The sequence below is a fragment of the Tasmannia lanceolata genome, unplaced genomic scaffold, assembly GCF_043159265.1.
Source record: "Tasmannia lanceolata isolate RefF3 unplaced genomic scaffold, GAP_Taslan_0.1 ptg000037l, whole genome shotgun sequence".
Taxonomy (NCBI): domain Eukaryota; kingdom Viridiplantae; phylum Streptophyta; class Magnoliopsida; order Canellales; family Winteraceae; genus Tasmannia; species Tasmannia lanceolata.
This window is the reverse complement of record NW_027518714.1, coordinates 24,315,548-24,336,262: the sequence shown is the minus strand read 5'-3', so window position 1 is coordinate 24,336,262 and position 20,715 is coordinate 24,315,548. Positions and strand designations below refer to the sequence as shown.

The following is a 20,715-nucleotide window of genomic DNA, read 5'->3' as shown; positions in this document are numbered from 1 at the left end:
GACTTTCTACATCATAAAAATTTAATCTTAAAAGTGTTACTAACCTAAATCGGCTCGCAGCAGATTTGATCTTCTTAGAGGGAAGAGCAGCCTCTTGATCCACTTCAAGGGAAGGATCAATCCTCCCTTGTGCACAAAGAACACTTTATGTAACAAATTTCTTCATTCCTTCAAGAAAAGGCTACATACAAGTGAAGTGAAAAAACCCAACCACTAACTATTTCCTCTAAAACTCCTACCCAAGCTAATCTAGAAACCCTAACCATTATCTCTAAGAATCCTAGCAATACCAACCAACTAAGAAAGCAAACTACACAAGTTACAAAAATTTAAACTAATTTACTTCATCCAAGTGGGACCCATATATGCACATAACATTCCCTCCCGCCCTAAGAAAGCAAACTACAAAAGCAACAAAAATTTAAACTAATTTATTTCATCCAAGTGAGACCCATATATGCACATAACATTCCCTCCCGCCCTCGACTCAACCTTGTCCCCAAGGTTGACCCCCGAATCAACCTTGTCCCTAAGGTTGAAGAATAAACGCAGATCGATTGGTGAAAAAATAGATCTTGCGCATTTTCTGAAGTCTTTTTTTCTCTCTCCCCTTTTCTTCTTTGTCTTACGATTAGTCATCATTTCGCATGTCATCGCCTAGGGTCGCAGCAACTTCATCTTCAAATGGTTCTCATCGTGTTGTTCATCAAAGCTCTTTCGCTATGTTTTTTTGAAATGATTGGAAGGTTGGCACATGGATGGTTGTGGGTGGGGATCTTTCGATGATGACCTTTTTAGAATCGACAATGCCGAAAATCATTGGTGCCTTTCTCTTCTTCTAATGTTTTTTCTCTTTTTCTTCTTTTTGATTTCTCTCGCTTATTTTCTTCATGGAAGCCTTTTCAACATTGTTTATGCTACAAAAATTAAATCCTTCACTCAACTTCTTCTGACATGAAGGTTCCACGGGTTTTAGGATTAATGCCGATGCCATTCGACCGTAACTGGCACTTAATAAAGCTAAAAGCCTTTTGATCTCTCTCACATTCTCCTCCCACTGATCCATTGTTCTTCCAATTTGTTCCTATACAGGGCTAGAACGTGCGTGCTGCTCTAATAACACTTGTTATGAACCTAAATCGGTTCGCAACGGATTTGATCTTCTTAGAGGGAAGATCAGTCTCTTGATCCACTTCGAGGGAAGGATCAATCCTCCTTTGTGCACACACTTTCTGTAACAAATTTCTTCATTCCTTCAAGAAAAGGCTGCGTACAAGTTTAACAGAAAAAACCCAACCATTAACCATTTCCTCTAAAACTCCTACTCAAGCTAATCTAGAAATCCTAATCCTTATCTATACGGATCCTAGCAATACCAAACAAATCAGAAAGCAAACTACAACAGCAACCAAATCTAAACTAATTTATTTCATGCAAGTGGGACCCATCTATACACGTAACACAAAGCGGGTTGTCACATGAATAGGTCTTTTCCCTGTGAGGTTTTATATGAGACGATGGGCATGTATTTAAAAAAAAATACAATGAGATGCACCTACTTCCATCATCTAAGGCATTCATCTACTGGTTATGCCCTTAAATCATCTACATATAATGATCCAAACCTTTGGTTTGTGGAGCTTTCTATAATGAATCATTGATCAACTTGTTAGGCAATAATAGAAGATTTGGGTTCGAATACCTGGAAAAAAAAACCTGACAGTCGTTATCTGGTTCGTCTGACAGCCATCACCTGTTGGCGTTGTCTGTTTCCAGCAGTTTGCAGAGAGAGATTTTCCTTTTTGGTGTTTTGAAGTATTCCACTTGGTATATGGCCAGCACATGTAGCTTCCTTTTCCTCAGCTATACTGGATCAAATAATATATCTCAAATTTTTGGTGTTATTTGGCTTTTACATTCATCCAAACTGTTCTTTCTGATAAATTCGAAACTAAAATGACAAATGCTTCATTAAATTTGCTCAGAAGCAATAAAATCAGGGGATAATTATTTTGAATCAAACAGATTATGGTTTCTCTACACATCACTGGAGCTCGAAATAGTTTCAGTTTCTGATTTTTCACTCTCAGATGAGCTCGTAGTTTCAGTTTGTGATTTTTCAATATCCATCGTTGCATTGAACCCAAATTCACTTCCTGGAGTAAATGCTAATTCAAGCTCTTCCATTGCCTGGGTTGTCTTGAACTTGTTCTTCACTTTCAAACCTTCCTGGGTTCCAGAACAAGTTAAGTTTCAGTACTCAAGCTGAAGACTAACATGAAAGGGCCAAAGCAGGTGACTTGCCTTCTTGACATAGTCGGCCATGGTAGAGCTAACTATTTCTTGGATGACAAATTTTGTAACTCGGGCTCGGCCCAGGATCTGTAAAAGAAAGCTCTTTGGGACCTGCAAATATTAAATCAGCAGAGCTTGCCACCAAGACACAAAGGAACAAAAATTGCAGAACAATAGACAAAACGGATGATAACAGGAAGCAGAAGAATAATAAATCTAAAAACAAAGTTTGATGTGTAAAATGCATTGTATGTATTTTTGTGCATGAGCAATACATGTCCTGAATATATTTCACTATTGAATCAGCAGTATCATACATTTCTAATTACAAAATGCAACAAAATGCAGAAAGTTCAAATATGAGAACAAATGTAGAGAATGTGAACCGTACAAGTGGCATGTGTACAATGATCAGGATTTGATTGAGCGGTCATGACATCGACTGACTATTGCCCAAAATTTGTGGTGCTTTGACAATATTATGGCCTCTTTGGATACCTTTAAAAGTTATTTTGATGTAAATTATATGCAAATGGTTTTGAAATTATAAAATTAAACATGGTTATTAGCAAATAATGTTATAATAGTTTTAGAAATGATATAGTTAATGGCTTGTAAGAGACAGCAATGCCCCATTTGCAAATAAGAATAGTTTAAAATTAATGTTATTTGCAAATAAGAACTAATTTTGGTGGATCCAAAGAGGCCAGTGCAATTGTTGCATGCTGATGGACCGTTGTTCATTATTTGCTCAACCTTTTTCACTTTCAATCTGCAAGCCATGGATCAGATCGCTAAGATGACCTCATCACCATCATTTTTGGGCTATAGGCCATCTATATGGTAGCCCAAAAGATCAATGGTCCTGAACCACTGAAGGTGTTCATGTAGTCCATGTGTATGGTGGAGATGAAAAGGTCAGAGGACTACGAGTTTCTATGACTCAAAGCAAGCTGAACTGGCAAATCTAGAACTAAATAGATTACCAGTGATAAACAGAATACGAAAATGGTACGAAGACACGTTTGTGTCAAGGTTGTCCCACACATCCCTCATAATTGCTGCCACATGAACCAAAGATTGGGAAATGTTTGTCATATCATAATAAAGACGAGAGTTTTCTTGTCATGAAAGATTGGTTACTGATGTATCATTGAACACGTAGCACAATATGGAGGGCTGTCGGGAACATCCCTGATGTATCATTGAACACGTGGCACAATATCGCATGGTTGTTACCACTATATATATATATCAGAAAAGTGAGCGTACTCAGTCGAGTAGATAAGCTTACCTACTCGGTCGAGCTAAAAACAGTGGGGGGGCATATTGTTTGGGTGATCCAAACCATCATTTGAAAGGCCCTTACCTACATAGGGTGTCCAAAAAAAATCAGACCCATAGGATCATCCTAACCCATCCAAATGTGGAGGGAAAAATGGGGGAAATGGCAGACACAGTTTGTCCACAAATCTGCCCATTTTTCCCTCCACTGTTGGATGTGTTAGGATGATCCTATGGGGCTGATTTTTTGTGGACACCCTATCTAGGTAAGGACCTTTCAAATGAATGGTTTGAATCACCCAAACAATGTGGGCCCCCAGTGTTTTTAGCCGACCGAGTAGATAAGCTTATCTACTCGACCAAGTAGGATCGTGCGCGCGCGCGCGCGCGCACACACACACATATATATATATATACACAGACACACACACACTAGTAGAACTGTACGGACCACATCATCGGTTGATCCAAACCGTCCATATGATGGAACACAACATCAATAGGTTGTGCCCGTAAGATCATTTCCACAGGCTGATCCTAGCCCTCCAATCTATAGAGGTTTCCATAATTAAAAAAGCACAAAGGATGGGGGTTGGATTGAAATTATGTGGCTTTCATGGGTGCCTTTGTTAAAGAGTATAAAGGAGGGGGTAGGATTGAAAATATGTCGGTTGAATGGGTGCCTTTGTTAAAAAAAGTCAAAAAAAGTGATGTGTAATTCTCATAGAATTTTGGGAGAAATTCAAGTAATTCTCTCCTTTTCTCTTCTGCTATATATATATATATATATATATATAGAGAGAGAGAGAGAGAGAGAGAGAGAGAAAGAAAGAGATATATATATATATATATATATATATATATATATATATATATATAGAGAGAGAGAGAGAGAGAGACAGGTTTGTCATCAATCATGTTCATTAACTGATGCACAAGCCTACCACTTACATTGGAAGTTTTTCCTAGAGAGTCCCAGCGCACATGCAAAATAAAATGTAGCGAGTCAGATTTTTCAGACTGAAATGTGGAACTTGAGGGTAATTAAGCTTTCTCAAGCTGCTATATAAGCTATAAGTAAACAGAAGAACAAGACAAAAAGATTTGGGTAGCACCAAGAGAAGCAAATACTAGCAAGAAATGGTATACTCGTGTTGACATGGTACCTCCTTTCTTTCTACGAAAACCAGGAACTGGTGGTGCTGTACGAGCCAAATTTGTCACGACAACATCAAATGCCTTTTCTGTCTCCTCCCCACTCACATCCACTCTTACCTGATATGATACAGTGAGAAAAAATATTAAAAAAACACCATAATGAAATCAAGCTGTAGGATTGGTAATAACTTATTCGATCGGAATTTTTAGGCAGATATCCAGTTAAGATTTAGCACTTTAGATCTGATAGATTTCCAGCACAATAAAACTACTAAAATGATTTTCTGCTAAATGATTACAAACGCCCTTGTATTCCAAGATTATTAGAAATGGGTGAAAACTCAATTTCTAAGGTAAATACAAAAACATTTAACTTTTATTTACATTATGCAAGGGAGAGCGTGGTTACCCCTTACCAAAATGATCATTCAAAAAAAAAAAAAAAAACCTTACCAGAATCAACAGGACGCTGGAGAGGGTTTGAGTGCTATTAATACTAAAAAAGCAACTTCAGGAATCAAAGCATCTAGGAATCAAGAGGTTTTGAAGCATGAATGACATCCCAAATGGAAGGGGTGTGCAATTATAACATGGGAACGGCATGGGTATGGCTTTTGTACTTGGTATTGATATATAGCAGACGGGTAAACTGACAATTTTGAAGTGTTCAGGTGAAGTATGTGTAGAAACTAAAGCATCTCCCTTCAGAAGATTAAAACAGTTGATTTATGACAAGGCATTAAGAGATTTAGCAATCGGTGAGACGAGTAAAAGGAAAGTGGCGGCAAGATGCAAAGTTCGGGTTAGGTGAGAAGGGCATTGGAGATATGGAGGTACTCGTGACACTACATGAAAGCCGGATACAAAGTATGGTGGAGGGCATGTTGGCTAGGGGTGAAGGAATACCCTTTCACCAGATGAGATGGAAGGGAAAAGTAGGAAGGGACGTGGAAGGAGGAAAGCATATCAGAGAAATGTTGAGGCACTCTTCTTGAAGGAAGAGGGCAAAGAAGCACCCGTTCAGGAAGTGCGGGTGAAGCAAGAGCAAGCACCCGTTCCAGAAATGGACTAGTAGGTGGTTCAAGGTTCATAACTTCGTATCAGTGTCCAACTGAGAACAAGCCACCCCTTTTGAGTTAAGAGGGCAAGTTCCCCCAAACCTCCCCCATGCGGTCAATTATAGGAGTGCTAAGGCGAGCATCAGAGTTGGAGCTAAGACGCTACACAGAATGGTGGATTGGGGGCCCATTAGATGATTTTTGAAATGGTTGTGTGAAGCTGCCTCCATCTACCACTGAGGCATGTGTCTGTATAGGATATAGATAGGTGCACTAAGCAGCAGGGATTTTATTTGCTCCTCGCTAGAGTGCAGGGATTTTATTTGCCAATAGCATTGCAAAACATCAACACCATGATTGTTTTGAAAAATGAAGTTTTGGTTGGTGATTAGATGTATAGTGTGCAAACTAGTCGATGTACCAGCCAACCACAAACTTGGTCATTCTAATTTGTAAGATGGAAAGAATGATTAGGAAATACGGGCCTCAAGTGGTTTGAAGTTTTTAGAGTCTCCTTGAATTCTTATCTCTGTCTTGTAGAGTGGTGAAATAGACATCCTGGAGAGACAAGTCCAACTTTACGGTTTATGATTCCCACTTGCAGTGGCACGGGTCATTAGTAAAAAAAAAGTCTTTGAAGATAAAGATTAGCAATATCAGAAGTTAAGTTTCTGGTTAGAGTTATTAGGAAAAAAGAGTTTTGATGAACTCTGACCCATGTTTTTTTTTTTTTTTTAAATATGAAGATCAATCATAGTAATATGACCAAATGAGGAAAATCTCAAGTTCGAAACTCCCTCCCACTCACGTCATTAAGCAAAAATGTTGATCGGTATTCTTCAGAAAATCCAGGGTTGACAAAGATTGGTGGTGTGTTTAGAAACAATAAAGGTGCGATACTTAAGGTGTCTTCCTGAACGATACACATTCGTTATTCAAATGAAGCAGAGCGATCCATTCGCTGCCGAAGGGGAGTCATCTGATGTCATCTATTGGGCACTTTGTCATAGCCTGGGCCTTAGCTATTGGCTCACACAGTAGACAGGATTTTAGATGTAAGTCGAGGAAAAAATATCTCCTTGTCTAATGTTCCTAGAGAGGCAAATGATGCTGCAGACTTCTTAATTAAAGGTGTACGTCGAGAAGTTTTGTACTGGGGCAATCCCTGCCTCTTTGATAATCATTTTATTTGTTCTCTTTTTGTTAATAAAAATTGTTATATTTTAAAAACTAACAGTTATTCATTTGCAAGCTAAAACACTCGACTTTTAAGAAACAAATGCCCCTCAACTTAAATGATGACATCAGTCTCAAATGGAGGAAACTATTGGCAAAACAAAACAAAGAATAACCTTCTTTTTGAAGGAACAGTTACCCATACAATTTGTAAGAAACAAATGTCCTCAGTTCCTATGATAATATCCCAATTGAAATTGACTATTTCATAAGTGAAAGAAGTGAAATAAAAATTTACAGAAACATGAAAGTCATTTGTTCCCTCCTGGTGGGGAAAAACAGGTGAATCTAAAACTGAGTACCATTTGATTTTCCTAGTTATGATATAATGCCATCTGATGCCATGAAAGTGCACAAATGGGTTTACTATGAAGACCACCGTATTGACGACTATCAACTGCTCATGACCAAAGCCAAGTAAAAGACTCACATGGATTTTATCATCATCACGTGACTCAACTACGATCTTAACATTCTTCAAATTGATGTCATTCTCCTCTGAATCTGTAATGGATGCTTCTAAACCTACAACAATAACAGTTGAATTGATGGCTGAAACAACAAAACCGGTATAAACAGTCATATTTTAGACCAAATGTAGGTGAATGAGTTGTACGTACTCATATTTGCTATTGATAGCTAAGTTCACCTGAACCAACGGCACATATGGGCCACGATAAATTTCTGAAATCTCCCCCATAAGGGTATAATAACCTGAAAACGATAAATAGTACATAACAAATTAACAAAAGTGACAGTAATTGTACAATAGAACTCCACAAATAACTTAGCAAACTAGATAAGAACTGTCCATTAAGCAGCTATTAAATTAGTCAGTTGCATGGTGACTAAACCTATGATCTCTTTTAACAAATTACCATAAAGAAAGAACCGCTAAAAATCAATTGAAAAATATTTAATCAAAAGTACCATGTTCATCATTTACTTGAAAAATGCAGTGGGAAGTTGCCAAATTAAATCAAGATTTTTTAGTTTTTTATTTTTTAAAGAACTTTTTAAGAAGGGAAAAAAATAAACAAGGCAGAAGGACCAAGGTGGCCTGTGACAAGTAAAACAGCAAAAAACAATGGAATCACGGCACATTTTAAAGCAATCGGAATAACATCAGAAAAAACAATACTCCTTGTCAGTTCCACTCCTAGCGACTTCATCAGTCACCTCATTGGCAGGGCAGTGGATATGAGAGAAAGAAATGGACAAGTGGATGCCAATGTCTCTAATATGAAAAATGACATATGTCAATCCCCAAGGACCAGGACGACTACTAGTAGGCCAAGCAAAACCACTAGAAGATTCCCTTTTGATAGGGACCATCCATGTGGTGTAATGCCCAAGGAAGACCAACAGTGTGATGCCTTTGGTGCTCAATCATTCTTCTTCAATCAAAGGTGTTTGAATCCAATGCTTGTCCTAATATTTTTATCTCTAGTTCTTATTATTGTGATGCCAATTTTAGTTCTTCTCTTTCATGTTTCTACTCTTTAGCCCGTGCTCTCTACGATGGATCTCTTTCCTTTTTATTCATCACTTGCACTCATCTTCCATTGCTTCCATTTCTTCACTATTCTTAATCTCTCGATCATCTAAGGGTTTAGGTTTATAACTCTAACCCCACCATCTTTTAGATCTAGGTTTTTCACTCTTTTCTTTTGCACTTGAAACCCTATTTTTATCTGGAGCACAGCAGATCTATATACTCAAATCTCATTTCTTCCTGTCACTTTGCATCCATCAAATTTTCATCAAGCTCTAGATCTTCATCGAGTTCTTTCTTCCCTTTTGGTCAAGTATCAATTTTCATATTAGAGCTTAGGTTTAGATGGCTACTCTTAAGTAGTAGGATTTCAAGGGAAAACTTATTATTGATAGAGACCTTGATGAAGGAGTTGACACCCCATACATCAAAGTAGTAAGACATATCTCTACACCCAGGAAACAAGAAGAGAAGGATTGGCTATGTATTTCAATTTTCAACATTAACACTTGGTGTGGAGAGAGTAGTGTGTCATAGAGCACCATTGATCTTTTAGACTCAAAACCAGAAAGTCATTCAAATCCATGTAAAGTTGCATGGGTTGATAAGACCACCATCCCGATAACTCAACAGTGCTTCGTTTCTTTTCAAAGTGGTGCTTATCAGGAATTTTTATGGTGCAATGTTATTCCTATGAATGCGGAAAAAATATCGCTTGGTAGACCTTAGTGGTAGGGCAAACACTTAATGTTTTCAGTACAATGATAAGTCTGTGATACTGAAACTCATGAATGTTAGGGAAATCAAGAAAATTGCTAACTCCAAACCCCCTGTTTGGATACATGGATTTCAGAATCAAGGTTTTAGTTTGAAAGCAGTGTAAAATTCTGGATTTTACACTGGAAGTAGTTTGAACTTTGCAGATGTGGGGAAAGTAGGTTGCAGATGAAGGGTATAAGTAAGAAATCCAGGTTTTAGAAATCTCTCCCCCATCCGAAGATTTCTAAAACCTGGAAATAGGGGCGATCTCCTACTCTCTCTCACTCAACGGAAGAGGGACGAGGAATCAGAAAACTACGGACGGTCTCCTTCTTCTCTCACCTTCCATCCATGATTGTGAGGAAATCTAAGATTCTAAAATCCACATATCCAAATGGCCCCTAAGTCTTTGAACATCAAAGCGGAGGTACATACTAAAAACTTTATGACATCAAGCGAAGAGAAGCTATAGGTCTAATGATTTGGAATAACTTGCAGATGTATCTTGCAAAGAAAGCTTACAAAACTTGTGTTCTCCGGTTGTTACTGTTTAATCTTGGTTGTGTGGCAACAAACAAAGGTTGCAATTGTTATTCAGAGTTTCAGACTCAATGTCACAAATAATTGGCTCTCTTACATTATTTGAGGATAAAGAAGGCAGCAATCACTACTAAATGTCCTTAGAGAAGAAAAGTTGCTAGAAGAGAGCTACGAAAACTTAAGATGGTGGCAAAGGAAACTAGGCCTCTCCAAATTGTCAAAAATAATTTGGAAAGCAAGTTGAAGAAATTGCCTAGAAACTAAAATTGGAGAAACGAATGAGGGTGGAAAAGGAGGACGCATAAACACACGAAATATTCAAATTGAAATTGGCCTAAGAGATGTAACTTCAGTTCAAGGTAACCAAAACATTGCTAATAAAGGAGCGAGAGGTTGCAACAAAGGCAGTTAAACAAGTTTCTGATACAATTCAATTCTCGAAAAGTGGGATGCCCAAGTGGCAGGATGTTTGCTGGCCCAAGTGTGCTGGCGGTTTGGGATTTTGAAACCTCAAAGTAATAAATAAAGTGCTCCTTGGAGAGTAGTTGTGGAGGTTTCAAGAAATGAGAGCTCATCTCTAGACAAAAATCATTGTGATGAAATATGAGATCACCTGAAGGTTGTGGATGTCTTATGACAATTATAGTAGTGGTCTAATTATGTGGAGGGATATTATGAAATATAACGCCAGCTTTTAAAGGAATTAGATACCGAAATTACAAGGGAGGACAGAGTTCGATTGTAGAAAGATAGGTGGTGTTAGGAGAGGCCTTTAATGGAAATTGTTCCGGATCTCTATGTTGACAAAGTTGCTACTGTGCAACATTCTTTAATCCGAGTTGATGGCAAGACTACCTAGAAAGTCAAATTTCAACGGCACTTCTTTGACTAGAAATTGATAGGGTAGCTTCGCTTTTGAAGCTGTTGGATGCTATTTATATCAAGAAGGAAAGGGCAAAAGAATCTAGATCCAGAACTCTAGAAGGGTGTTTACAGTCCAATCTTTCTACCACCATCTCACACTGATCTCCTCGTCTTCACCTTGTAAAGGTCTTTGGAGAATTCCAGCTCCTCCAAGAATGTGTGTTCGGTTGGACAGTGCTCCTTGATAAGATTCTAACTGTGAACCATCTTTGGAATTGAAAATTTGTAATCATCGACTATTGTGCCTTATGTTTGGAGGCAGGAGAGTGTGGATCATTTGTTTATCCACTGCAGGTTTTCTAGAGATATTTGGACTTTGGAGGCACGTTCTCCTCAAGTTTGGCATATCGTGGGCCTTCTCACTGCATCTTGTGTAGAGGTTTTTGAAAGTTAGAGTTTCAGCCCCTGACCAAAGAAATGTAGAATTCGTTGGAACATAGTTTTCTTGGCAACCATTTGGACTATTTGGAAAGAGAGAAAAGGCCATATTTTAAAAACGTATCCAGAGGAGCCCATCTCATTTTTCAGAAGGTTATCTCATTGAATATGCTATGAGCTAGAATTGTGTCGTGCTTCGGGAATGACTCAATTTATGTTTTCATATGCTTTTGGCGGGACATCTGTGTTTGTATCAAGGAGACTCCGAGTTTATCTCATAGATGGTCCCTTGCTGAAGCGGAAAACATAAAATTGAATTTTGAGAGGTAAAGATTAGGAAATCCAAATCCAACTGGAGTGGGTTGGAAGGGGGGATCCTTAGAGATGATTGTGGCGCTACTAAGTGGGCTTTTTTAGGGAACTAATGGAATAAAGAACTCCAATGAGGTAGAATTTTTGGCAGTGTTGGATAGTCTACAGGTTATGGAATGTAGTGATCTTTAATCACTTAAATAGGTGAAGGAGACATTGAACGCAATATGGTGGCTGGAGCAGGGGAGCTCTCACCCTTGGAGACTCGAAGATGCGATCGAAAAAATAAATAAATGAAATGAGTACCACTCGGTTCGGTTTCTGCATGTTAAGAGATATGCTAATAGCGATGCCGATCATTTGGGTCAATCAGGTATTGAAATGACCGGCTTGGAGCTCTTTGATTTCCTCCCCCTTTAATTCACTCTGCTTTGCTGTATCTTAGTTCTTTTTGCTTTTCTGTTTGTATGTTTTTCGACCAGCTTGGTCACCTTTTAATGGAATCTTCTTGACCATTAAAAAAAAAAGGGAGATGCATGTACAGTTTTTCATTTAATAAGTAGACTATAACTGAGAAGGAAAACCAGTAAAATACATGTAATTTACCTTGTACATAACGCTTGTTGTGTATCACAAATGATGGAAGATTTGAGACTTCCAGCATTTCCATTTATACGAACAGAGTTGGAGACACTCCTTAAAAGTGGAACCTGTAAAATGAAGCCTCGTTACGATGATGCATCTTATTTAAGAGAAAAGGAACTGCTAAGAAAGGTGATCCTCTAAAGATACCCATAGGACTAGAATTAAAGGCAGCTGTCAATATATATATATATATATATATATATATATATATATATATATATATATATATATATATATATATATATATATATATATATAAATTTGTGAATGGTGGTTACAATATGGTTTGATAAACAGAACTTGATGCTAGTAAATTAAATTGTTTATCAGCCCAAAAGACATTGTATCAGAGTTCACAACATGGTACGATAAGCCGAACTGGAAGCTAGTAAATTAAAATGTTTATCAGCCAAAAAGGTAATGTATCAGCGACTCAAAAAAAAATGTAAGCGACACAAATATTTTTTTAAACATTGATTACTATAATTCATGACTTATCAGAAATTTGGCATCACATTAGACAAGATAATTTACACGACAGGCTTGTAACCTCTAGTAAAATTACAAATTATCCACAACCATTTCATTGAAAAAATAAAGAAAAAGACATGTACAAACCCACATTTTTAGAAACATAACCAGTGATATTTTTGTCAAGATAATTTACAGAAAAGGATTAGAGCCGGGATTAGAAGAACCCAGCTAGAGCCAGGATTACAGCCAGATAGATTCCTTTCACATTCTTCATGAAATTTTTCTAAAGGGTTCATTTAGCCGACCCCAACTAGTTTGGGACAAAGGCTTTGTTGAGTTGAGTTGAGTTGAGTTGAGTAAAACTTACAGAAAAGGCTTGTAACCTCTAGTAATATTACATATTCCCCCCTAAACATTTCATTGAAAAAATAAAGAAAAAGACAGGCACAAACCCACATTTTTAGAAAAATAACCAGTGATATGAACACCAAGATCATTCCTGAGTCCTGACTCTTGACAAACTGAAAAACCATACCAGGTTACTATTAAGATGTAAATTTGGTCAATTAAATACAGAGTTTAGTAATTAATGAAAAGAGGAGACAAACTTCTTCAAAATGAAATTGCAAAGTTCATGATTCCATCAATCTCGTTGTATTGTTTCAGCAGTGTTAGTATGATTTATTTCGTTTTAGTCATTCAAAATTTCAAATAATGACAGGTAAACCATAATTCTTCAGAAGCATTATGGTTAAATAAATCAAATTTAGAAATTGAAATACAAACAATGAATATTGGCGGGAATTTTGAATTCATTACCGGAAAAGTTCCTAAAACCTGAATTTTATCAATGCAGACTCATGCAAATGCAGACTCCATTCAATCTTATCCACATATCAGAGAAAACACGAAACTTTGGGCTTATATAAGGTCAAATAACTTTGAGGAAAGGTCATAATATAAAGAAAGATTTCGAGAGAAAAAAAAGAAGAAGGGTTTCTTACTTCGGGTAGAAGAGAGGCATTGCAATGGAAAGGGAATTTTGTAGAAAAGGCAATCGCCATTAACGCCATGAGAAGTGTCTGATTTGGAAACCCTAAAAAACAAAAGAAGAAGCTTTGGCGACAATGGATAAGCTTCTACGGTTCTACCCTTATGGCCTTATATAGTGCGTGGCCGTAGAATCTGTAATGTAAGTCCATAGGATGATCCAACCCGTTCATTTGTGGGACTACGACCTAAGTAGATTGTCACCCAAAAAAATTTAGGGGTGCAACTCGGGTCGGGTTCAACCCAAAAAAAAAAGTCGGGTCGGGTTTGGTTCGGATTGAGTTTTCCCACCCTGGGTTGAGTGTGGGTCGGGTTCAGGTTGAGGGTTTGGGCAACCCAACCCTAGTTAAAACTTGCCATTTTTTATCAATTTTTTTTGGGCAGTGATAATTCGACCCCCAAATATCTTAAATCGACCCTTATGTCTCTTTTTTCTCTCTCCTTTGGATTAGAGAGAGAAAGAGGCGAGAGATAGACACATGATGGCTCGATTTAACATATATAGGGGTCGATTTATCACTTCCCTTTTTTGTGAGCTTAAAAACTCAGGTTGGGTCGGGTCGGATCGGGTCGCTTCAAACTGAGCTAACCCGGCTTAAGTTGCACCCCTACCAAAAAACATTTCCATAGGATGATCCTAACCCTCTGATCTATAGAGGGTTTACATTCATATGATGATCCAAACCATTCATTTGTATGGCCACAGCGTAAATTGGTTGTGCCCCAAAAATCATTTCCATATGATAATCCCCCCAATATGTAGAGGGTGTACGTTCATAGGATGATCCAGACCGTTCATTTGTACGGCCACAACGTGAATTGGTTGTGCCCCAAAAATCATTTCCATATGATGATCCTAACCCTCAGATCTATAGAGGTTTCCATAACTTGCAGTCCCCTCAGAGCATTTGCTAATCCCATACCACGATCCGGAGATCAAAGCAAGATTGTGTGATTAATGAGGCCTTATAGTATTAGTAGATTCTAAAGAAGCACCCTGCTCAGAAAGGCAATATGGATGGACTAGACTCAATAGAGCGAAAGCAATCCCTTCACTCTCAATACATACCCATTTCCGGTAAGGGCACTGTCGGCAAATACTCGAATCCATTGACAGGCGTACAAGAGGAACACTATGACAAACTAAAGCCTTGCAGAGGAATTCTTTTGCCTTATATATGAGGTAAGTGAAGCTACACACTAGTGTAGCTAACTTAGCTACACCGACGGCTTAAAATACAGTGGGCCCACATTGTTTGGGTGATCCAAACCATTCATTTGATAGGCCTTCACATTGATAGGGTATGCCCAAAAAATCAGGTCCATAGGATCATCCCAACCCTTCAAACTGTGGAGGCAAAAATGGACAGATTTGTGAAGGTTTTTACACGTCCATTTTTGCCTCCACAAATCGTAGGGTTGGGATGATCCTATGGAGCTGATTTTTTGGGCACACCTTATCAATGTGAGGGCCTATCAAATGAATGGTTTGGATTACCCAAACAATGTGGGGCCCACTGCATTTTAAGCCGTCGGTGTAGCTAAGTTAACTACACGCATGTGTAGCTACACTTTTCTCATATATATATATATATAGAGAGAGAGAGAGAGAGAGAGAGAAAACGGTTTCTACACGTGTGTAGGAAGTTCTCTACACATTAGTAACGTCATTCCAGCCTTTTAACAGCAGCCCTTAGATTAACGTGATCTCAGCCATACGTTCATATACAGGAGGGCATCGAGCAAAGCCCAAAAACGAAAGGAAAAAACCCAAAAATGGCGTCTCCTCCTCTCTTTCTCTGAAACCCTAGCCTCAACCCAAAAATCTCGTCTCCTCGCCCTCATCTCCTCGCCTCTCCATCTCGGGTTTCCACCTCTTTCCCCAGGTAAGGGTGAAACCCAATAAATAACTAGGGTTTCTGGTGCTAATAACAAAACAAAGAGAAGAAGAGGCGAGGATCTCCTTCGTTATCTTCGTCTCCTCGCTGAAACCGTCTCTCTCTCTCTCTCTCTCTCTCTCTCTCTCTCTCTCTCTATTGCTTTTCTTATTTGTATATATTAGCAACAGATTTCATGCTTTTTTGGGTTTTTTTTCTCTTCCCTTTCTGTGAATATTTGTGGCTTTTTTTCAGGGCTCGTTCTCTTCGTCTCCTCGCTGAAACCGTCGCCCTCATCTCCTCAGGTGAGGATCTCCTCACCAGGTAAGTCCTTCTCCACCCCTTTCTTTCTTTTTCCATTTTTTTTTGCTAAAAGAGGAAGAATCGGGCTTTGCTAAAAAAAACTTGGTTTTTAAGGAGGTGGAAACCCGAGATGGTTTGAGAAGGAGATGAGGGCGAAACGAGGAAAAATCGGGCATCCCAAATCTCACCCTCTACCCTCTACCCAAATCTCACCCTCCCACTTCTCACCCTCTACCCATTCGTGCCCTCCCAAATCTCTCCTCCCATCTACCCTAACCCTTTCTCTCCACCCCTCACTTTCTTTTTCCATTTTTTTATGCTAAAAGAGGAAGAATCGGGCCTAAAAAAAACCCGATTTTGAGGACATATTTTAAGCCTAAAAAAACCTAGTTTTTAAGCATGCAAAAAACTAGGTTTCCTTGTTTTCCCTTATCTCATATTTGGATTTTCATGCTTTTCATTTGCACACTTAAAACTTGGTTTTTTGGGACCTCAGCAAAGCCCCAAATTGAGAAGTATACAGAGTGTCTCATACATGTCTTCTGATTTGCTATTGTTTCTTACATACATATGTTCTACATTTTTTGTGAACATCATTTAATGGATGTTTACCTTATGTTGTTTATTTTTTGTGGGTTTCAAAGAGGATTTTTTGTGAACATCATTTAATGGATGTTGTTTATTTTTTGTGGGTTTCAAAGAGGATTTTTTGTGAACATCATTTAATTGATTTTCTGTGACATTTGAAGTGGAAATGTGGGATATGTTCTGATTGTGTTTCCATGACCGCAATGAAACCTTATTTACATTCAAATCATTGTGGTTTTATTGATATTGTTATTCATTTGTTAATAGCATTAAGGATACCTAACCAATTCTTCTTCATTCATGAGGATATTTGGCATGATCTAATTCTTTATATATACGTAACCAATTCTTTTACTTATGATGAAATCCCTATTTTTTTTGTGCAGATAGTTAAGATTAATCGATGGCGTCGTCTACTGAGAGTGATGGTAGTTCAACTGTGGTGAATTGTGAGTGTCAAAAGAAAGCATGTATCAGAATAACTAAGTCAGATAAGAATGGAAACCGATGACGGCCCTACTACACATGTGGATTCATTATAAGTAAAAATTCAATACGTTTCAATACGTGTGATTTTATTTCTTGACCAAATTTCAAATTCCTAAAGCTCATACAACACACAGGAACTTGGCATCAAAAAGTGACAGTATTTCCGTTGGTGTCAAAATGATGTTGATGACAACGAATTTCGTTTGAGGAGGGACAACATGATTGCAAATCAACGTCTGCAAAGGTTGGAGAGCGAGGTTGCCGAATTGAAGGTGTTGGTGCAACAGGGACGTGAAGCCATTAAAGTGTTGGAAAGGTTGAATAATGAGGTTGCTGAATTGAAGGTGCTGGTGCAACAGGGACGTGAAACTGTTAAAGTGGTCGAGAATGAAACTGGGTGGATTAAAGTTATGGGTGTTGTGGTTTTTGCCTTGTTTTTTTTTTTTATGAATGTAGCACTAAGTGAAGTGGGAAGAATGAAAGAGTCTCAATCATATTGTAACAGACATCATCTCTTGTAATGCTTTGCTTGTATAGTTGTAAGCTTCATATGCTTTTGCCATGGTTGCAGTTGTAAATGCTTTAACCACAATCCAATTCTTTGAGACCTCCAGCTTTCCCACTTTGTGAAGCTTTTTCCATATGTAAATCTACCTGGTCAGCGAGGAGAGTCACATTTGAACCACCTGTCAGTGCAATGATTCTGAATTTATCTGGGTTCTCAGACACAATGTCCAATGTCTGAAATCACAAAAACCAGATGATTTTTAAGCAGTTAAAGAATAAAAGAACTCTTGCAACAGGTAATAGGATCCGTTAAAAATAAACAAAGACAAGCATACTTTCGAGGGATGAGAAGCTAATAAAGGGTGAAATTGTTTCAAGGACCTCCCTGTATAACATTAGTCAGGTAAGTCCCGGGACGAAGCTCAAAATATGACTATTTTCGTCATGTGAAAATTGCATATTTTCCATGTTTGGGTGAAATTGTTTTAGTAAGATCAGGATTGGGATTCTATACATAAGGTATGTTGGTAAACCTTTTGGGATATATAGTTCTTTTTAATCTTCAAATATAGTGGAAGCTCTTGGATAGCCTTTGCCTGTGGATGTAGTCACAAAGCTTTTTGAACCTTGTAAATCTCTTGTGTTTCCAATTTGTATTTTTCATTTAATTTCTGTGTTTATTTACGCTTCCATTGAATCCTAGATTGACGTTTTCAACAGCTATAAACCTTTGGGGTTTCTTGTATTTTGTACTATTCTCCTATACTGGAAGGTAATTTTCATTTAATTTCAGCATAGAATAGATGTTCCCATACCTCTTAACATGTTTTTAATCTAATGGGCTTTATAGAACTTAGGTATTGTTTGGTTAAAGATTATGGAAATCTCATTTTAATTCCCTCTTATCATGTTTTTAATCTGATGGGCTTCTAGTACTTGGGTAGTGTTCGGTTAAGATTATGGAAACTCATTCAAATTCTGAGAATTGATTCTCTAAGAATCAGTTCTATGACAAATTAATAACCACATTGATTTGCTTGACCACCTTGGTTAGTGTTTTCCATGTAATAACCACCTTGATTTGCTTGACCACATCTAGTCTCTTCACCACATGAAGCTCTGCAACCTTGTGAATGCATCTGTTTTTTCTATGCAGGTTGAGCAACTCTATAAAGACCAAAGCACTCTAGCCGCATATGATCTGTTGGACCATTTCTGTGAATTCATCATCTTATAGCTTCCCTATATTCGCAGACATGGGTATTATTAATATAATTATCTGACAAATTAGTTGAATTCATCAACAGTAATAGACTAAACTTGTGATAACCAACAACATTCATGAGCCCCATGTCAAAACGACAGTGCCATAAATCGAAAGGTTGAGATTACAATTTCTTCATCAGAAAATGAGTAAGCCAGATTCAATTTGCTCCTATATCTATCACAGTGGATGGATGCAATATATGGTCATTTACCTTGAATGAGAAGACACCTAGAGGAAAGCAATTTTTTTTAGGTGTAATAAGGATTAACCCATTCCTCACATCCAAAAAGAAAGAAGCTCCAATGAGCTGTGTGGAGCAAAAAAGTGAAGCATCATATCCTGTCATCAAAACCTATACAAGCCACTTCAACTTGATGATTCAGTAGTTTAAAGTCTCTAGCAAATCCTTCTTTACAGGTCTTACAACATAGAAACTAAGTAGAACTACATAGGCCAGAATTTCTCCATGGTTACCACCTGTCTGATGCAGCATTGCATCGATTTCATCGCCATCTTCCATTTCCAGCTGCAATTCAGGAGAAGAGCAACAGAAAATTGGTAGATAGGTAAAGCCCAATACAAATCAGATGATTGAATTTAAAGAGAAGAAAGAGAGAAAAATAAGCCTACCTCGTTTGGGGTCTACTCTCCACGCAACCACGTCCATCAAATAAGAACGTAATGGAATTGAAATCTACTGACTGTCGATCACAGTATGCATTCATGAGCTTCCGCAGCTGGGTGCTGCGCTTGATCCTGAAAAAGACCTCATTCCCATCCTACGGTCAAAATTATGAAATCTATTAGAAGTGAAACAAGATATGGCACACAGATAAAAAAAGGATGGCCAATCATTTTGCACGATTTTTAATTAAAAAGAATAGAGGCATTATGATTGTTTCAATAAATCTATTAAAAGTATATTTGATTGTAAATACTTAGTGCACTCCAACGGTGGTCCTCCTCCTCGCCAACTCTAACATCTTCCTATACAACCTTCGTCGTAGTAATCTATATGAGAAACATATTATAAACCTTCCAATTTGGAAAAAATTATTACAAACACATTGAGATTTAAAGACATACCTCTTCCTCGGGTATGTTTTTGCACGTGGTCGCATAATGGCCTTTTTCTCCACATTTTTTACACGTCCTTTGCTGCTTCGGTTGAGATTGAGAGGCCTCCACTGGAGATTTAAATCTTGTAGCATTTTTTGGCAGACCCTTGGTTCTCACAACTTGAGGGTCGTGAATACGTATCTCGAGAGGATAATTGGATTGTACTTGACTGCCACTGCTTTCCAAGACACTCTCCTTGTCTTTCTTTGCTTGTTCGCATTCTGCCACCCACACATTTAAGTCTTCTTCCATCTTCTTCAAAATGCTCTTCTTTCTCGGGTGTTCATCTAGTACTTTATGAACCTTTGATATAATGCATCATCTCTCAAATGAAGTTACTTCGTCACTATCTCCTATGCTTGTAGATGCGAAACTATTCACTTGATATCTCGCCCCAATTCTCCACCTATTTAAGAGATATCGCTCGGGAATAGAACCTAAACGCCTCATATCCATTATGCGAAGTATGTGTCTACATAGAATCCCTGCGGTCTCAAACATCGCACACTCACATGTAGCATTAACACCTTCCGATACATCATATATTACCTTGTAACTCTTCCATTCCTCCTCATTACGCATTCTTACCTTGTATTTAGTGACGTTCCCATTCTCACTCTCCTTGTCCTCCCAACAATCAATACTCGCTAGAAATTGAAGTTGGAACAAGTCAAAATTTTTCCTAGTATAACACTTTGCAGCATCTGCTTCCAATGTGCTCTTTGTCTTCAATACTGCATGTGATGATTTAGTCCTCTAATCCTCTTCAGCTTCCTTTTTCCGCCGATCCACAAGTGCCTTTTCATATTGTACCACGAATTCTTCTAAAGTCGTACTTTGCTTAACAAATCCATCGAAGAAAGCATTAATGCTTTCGCTTCGTGCACTTGAAGTCATTCCAGCTGTGAATGTGTCTCTAAAATAAGCAGGAACCCAGTGCATTCGTAAATCCCACAT

At 38.0% G+C, this 20,715-nt stretch overlaps 2 protein-coding genes across 3 annotated transcripts; both read right to left on the bottom strand.

Moving 5' to 3' along the window:
- Nucleotides 1–1,873: 1,873 nt before the first annotated feature.
- On the bottom strand, nt 1,874–13,703 carry LOC143862137 (bacterial trigger factor). Of its 2 annotated transcripts, none has more exons than XM_077373125.1 (8): nt 13,563–13,703; nt 12,046–12,149; nt 7,681–7,745; nt 7,462–7,583; nt 4,746–4,854; nt 4,531–4,544; nt 2,301–2,406; nt 1,874–2,225 (listed from the first exon to the last, which is right to left on the bottom strand). In XM_077373125.1, the coding sequence occupies exons 1-8, from the start codon at nt 13,629–13,631 to the stop codon at nt 2,038–2,040; spliced, it is 777 nt and encodes a 258-aa protein (XP_077229240.1). In that variant the 5' UTR covers nt 13,632–13,703; the 3' UTR covers nt 1,874–2,037. The 2 variants fall into 2 exon arrangements, with proteins under 2 accessions (XP_077229240.1, XP_077229241.1); XM_077373126.1 differs by having other exon boundaries at nt 7,462–7,556.
- Nucleotides 13,704–20,076: 6,373 nt separating this feature from the next.
- LOC143861335 (protein FAR1-RELATED SEQUENCE 5-like) lies at nt 20,077–20,715 on the bottom strand. Its single transcript, XM_077372270.1, has 2 exons — nt 20,595–20,715; nt 20,077–20,492 (listed from the first exon to the last, which is right to left on the bottom strand). Exons 1-2 carry the CDS (start codon nt 20,713–20,715, stop codon nt 20,077–20,079), a joined length of 537 nt encoding a protein of 178 aa, XP_077228385.1.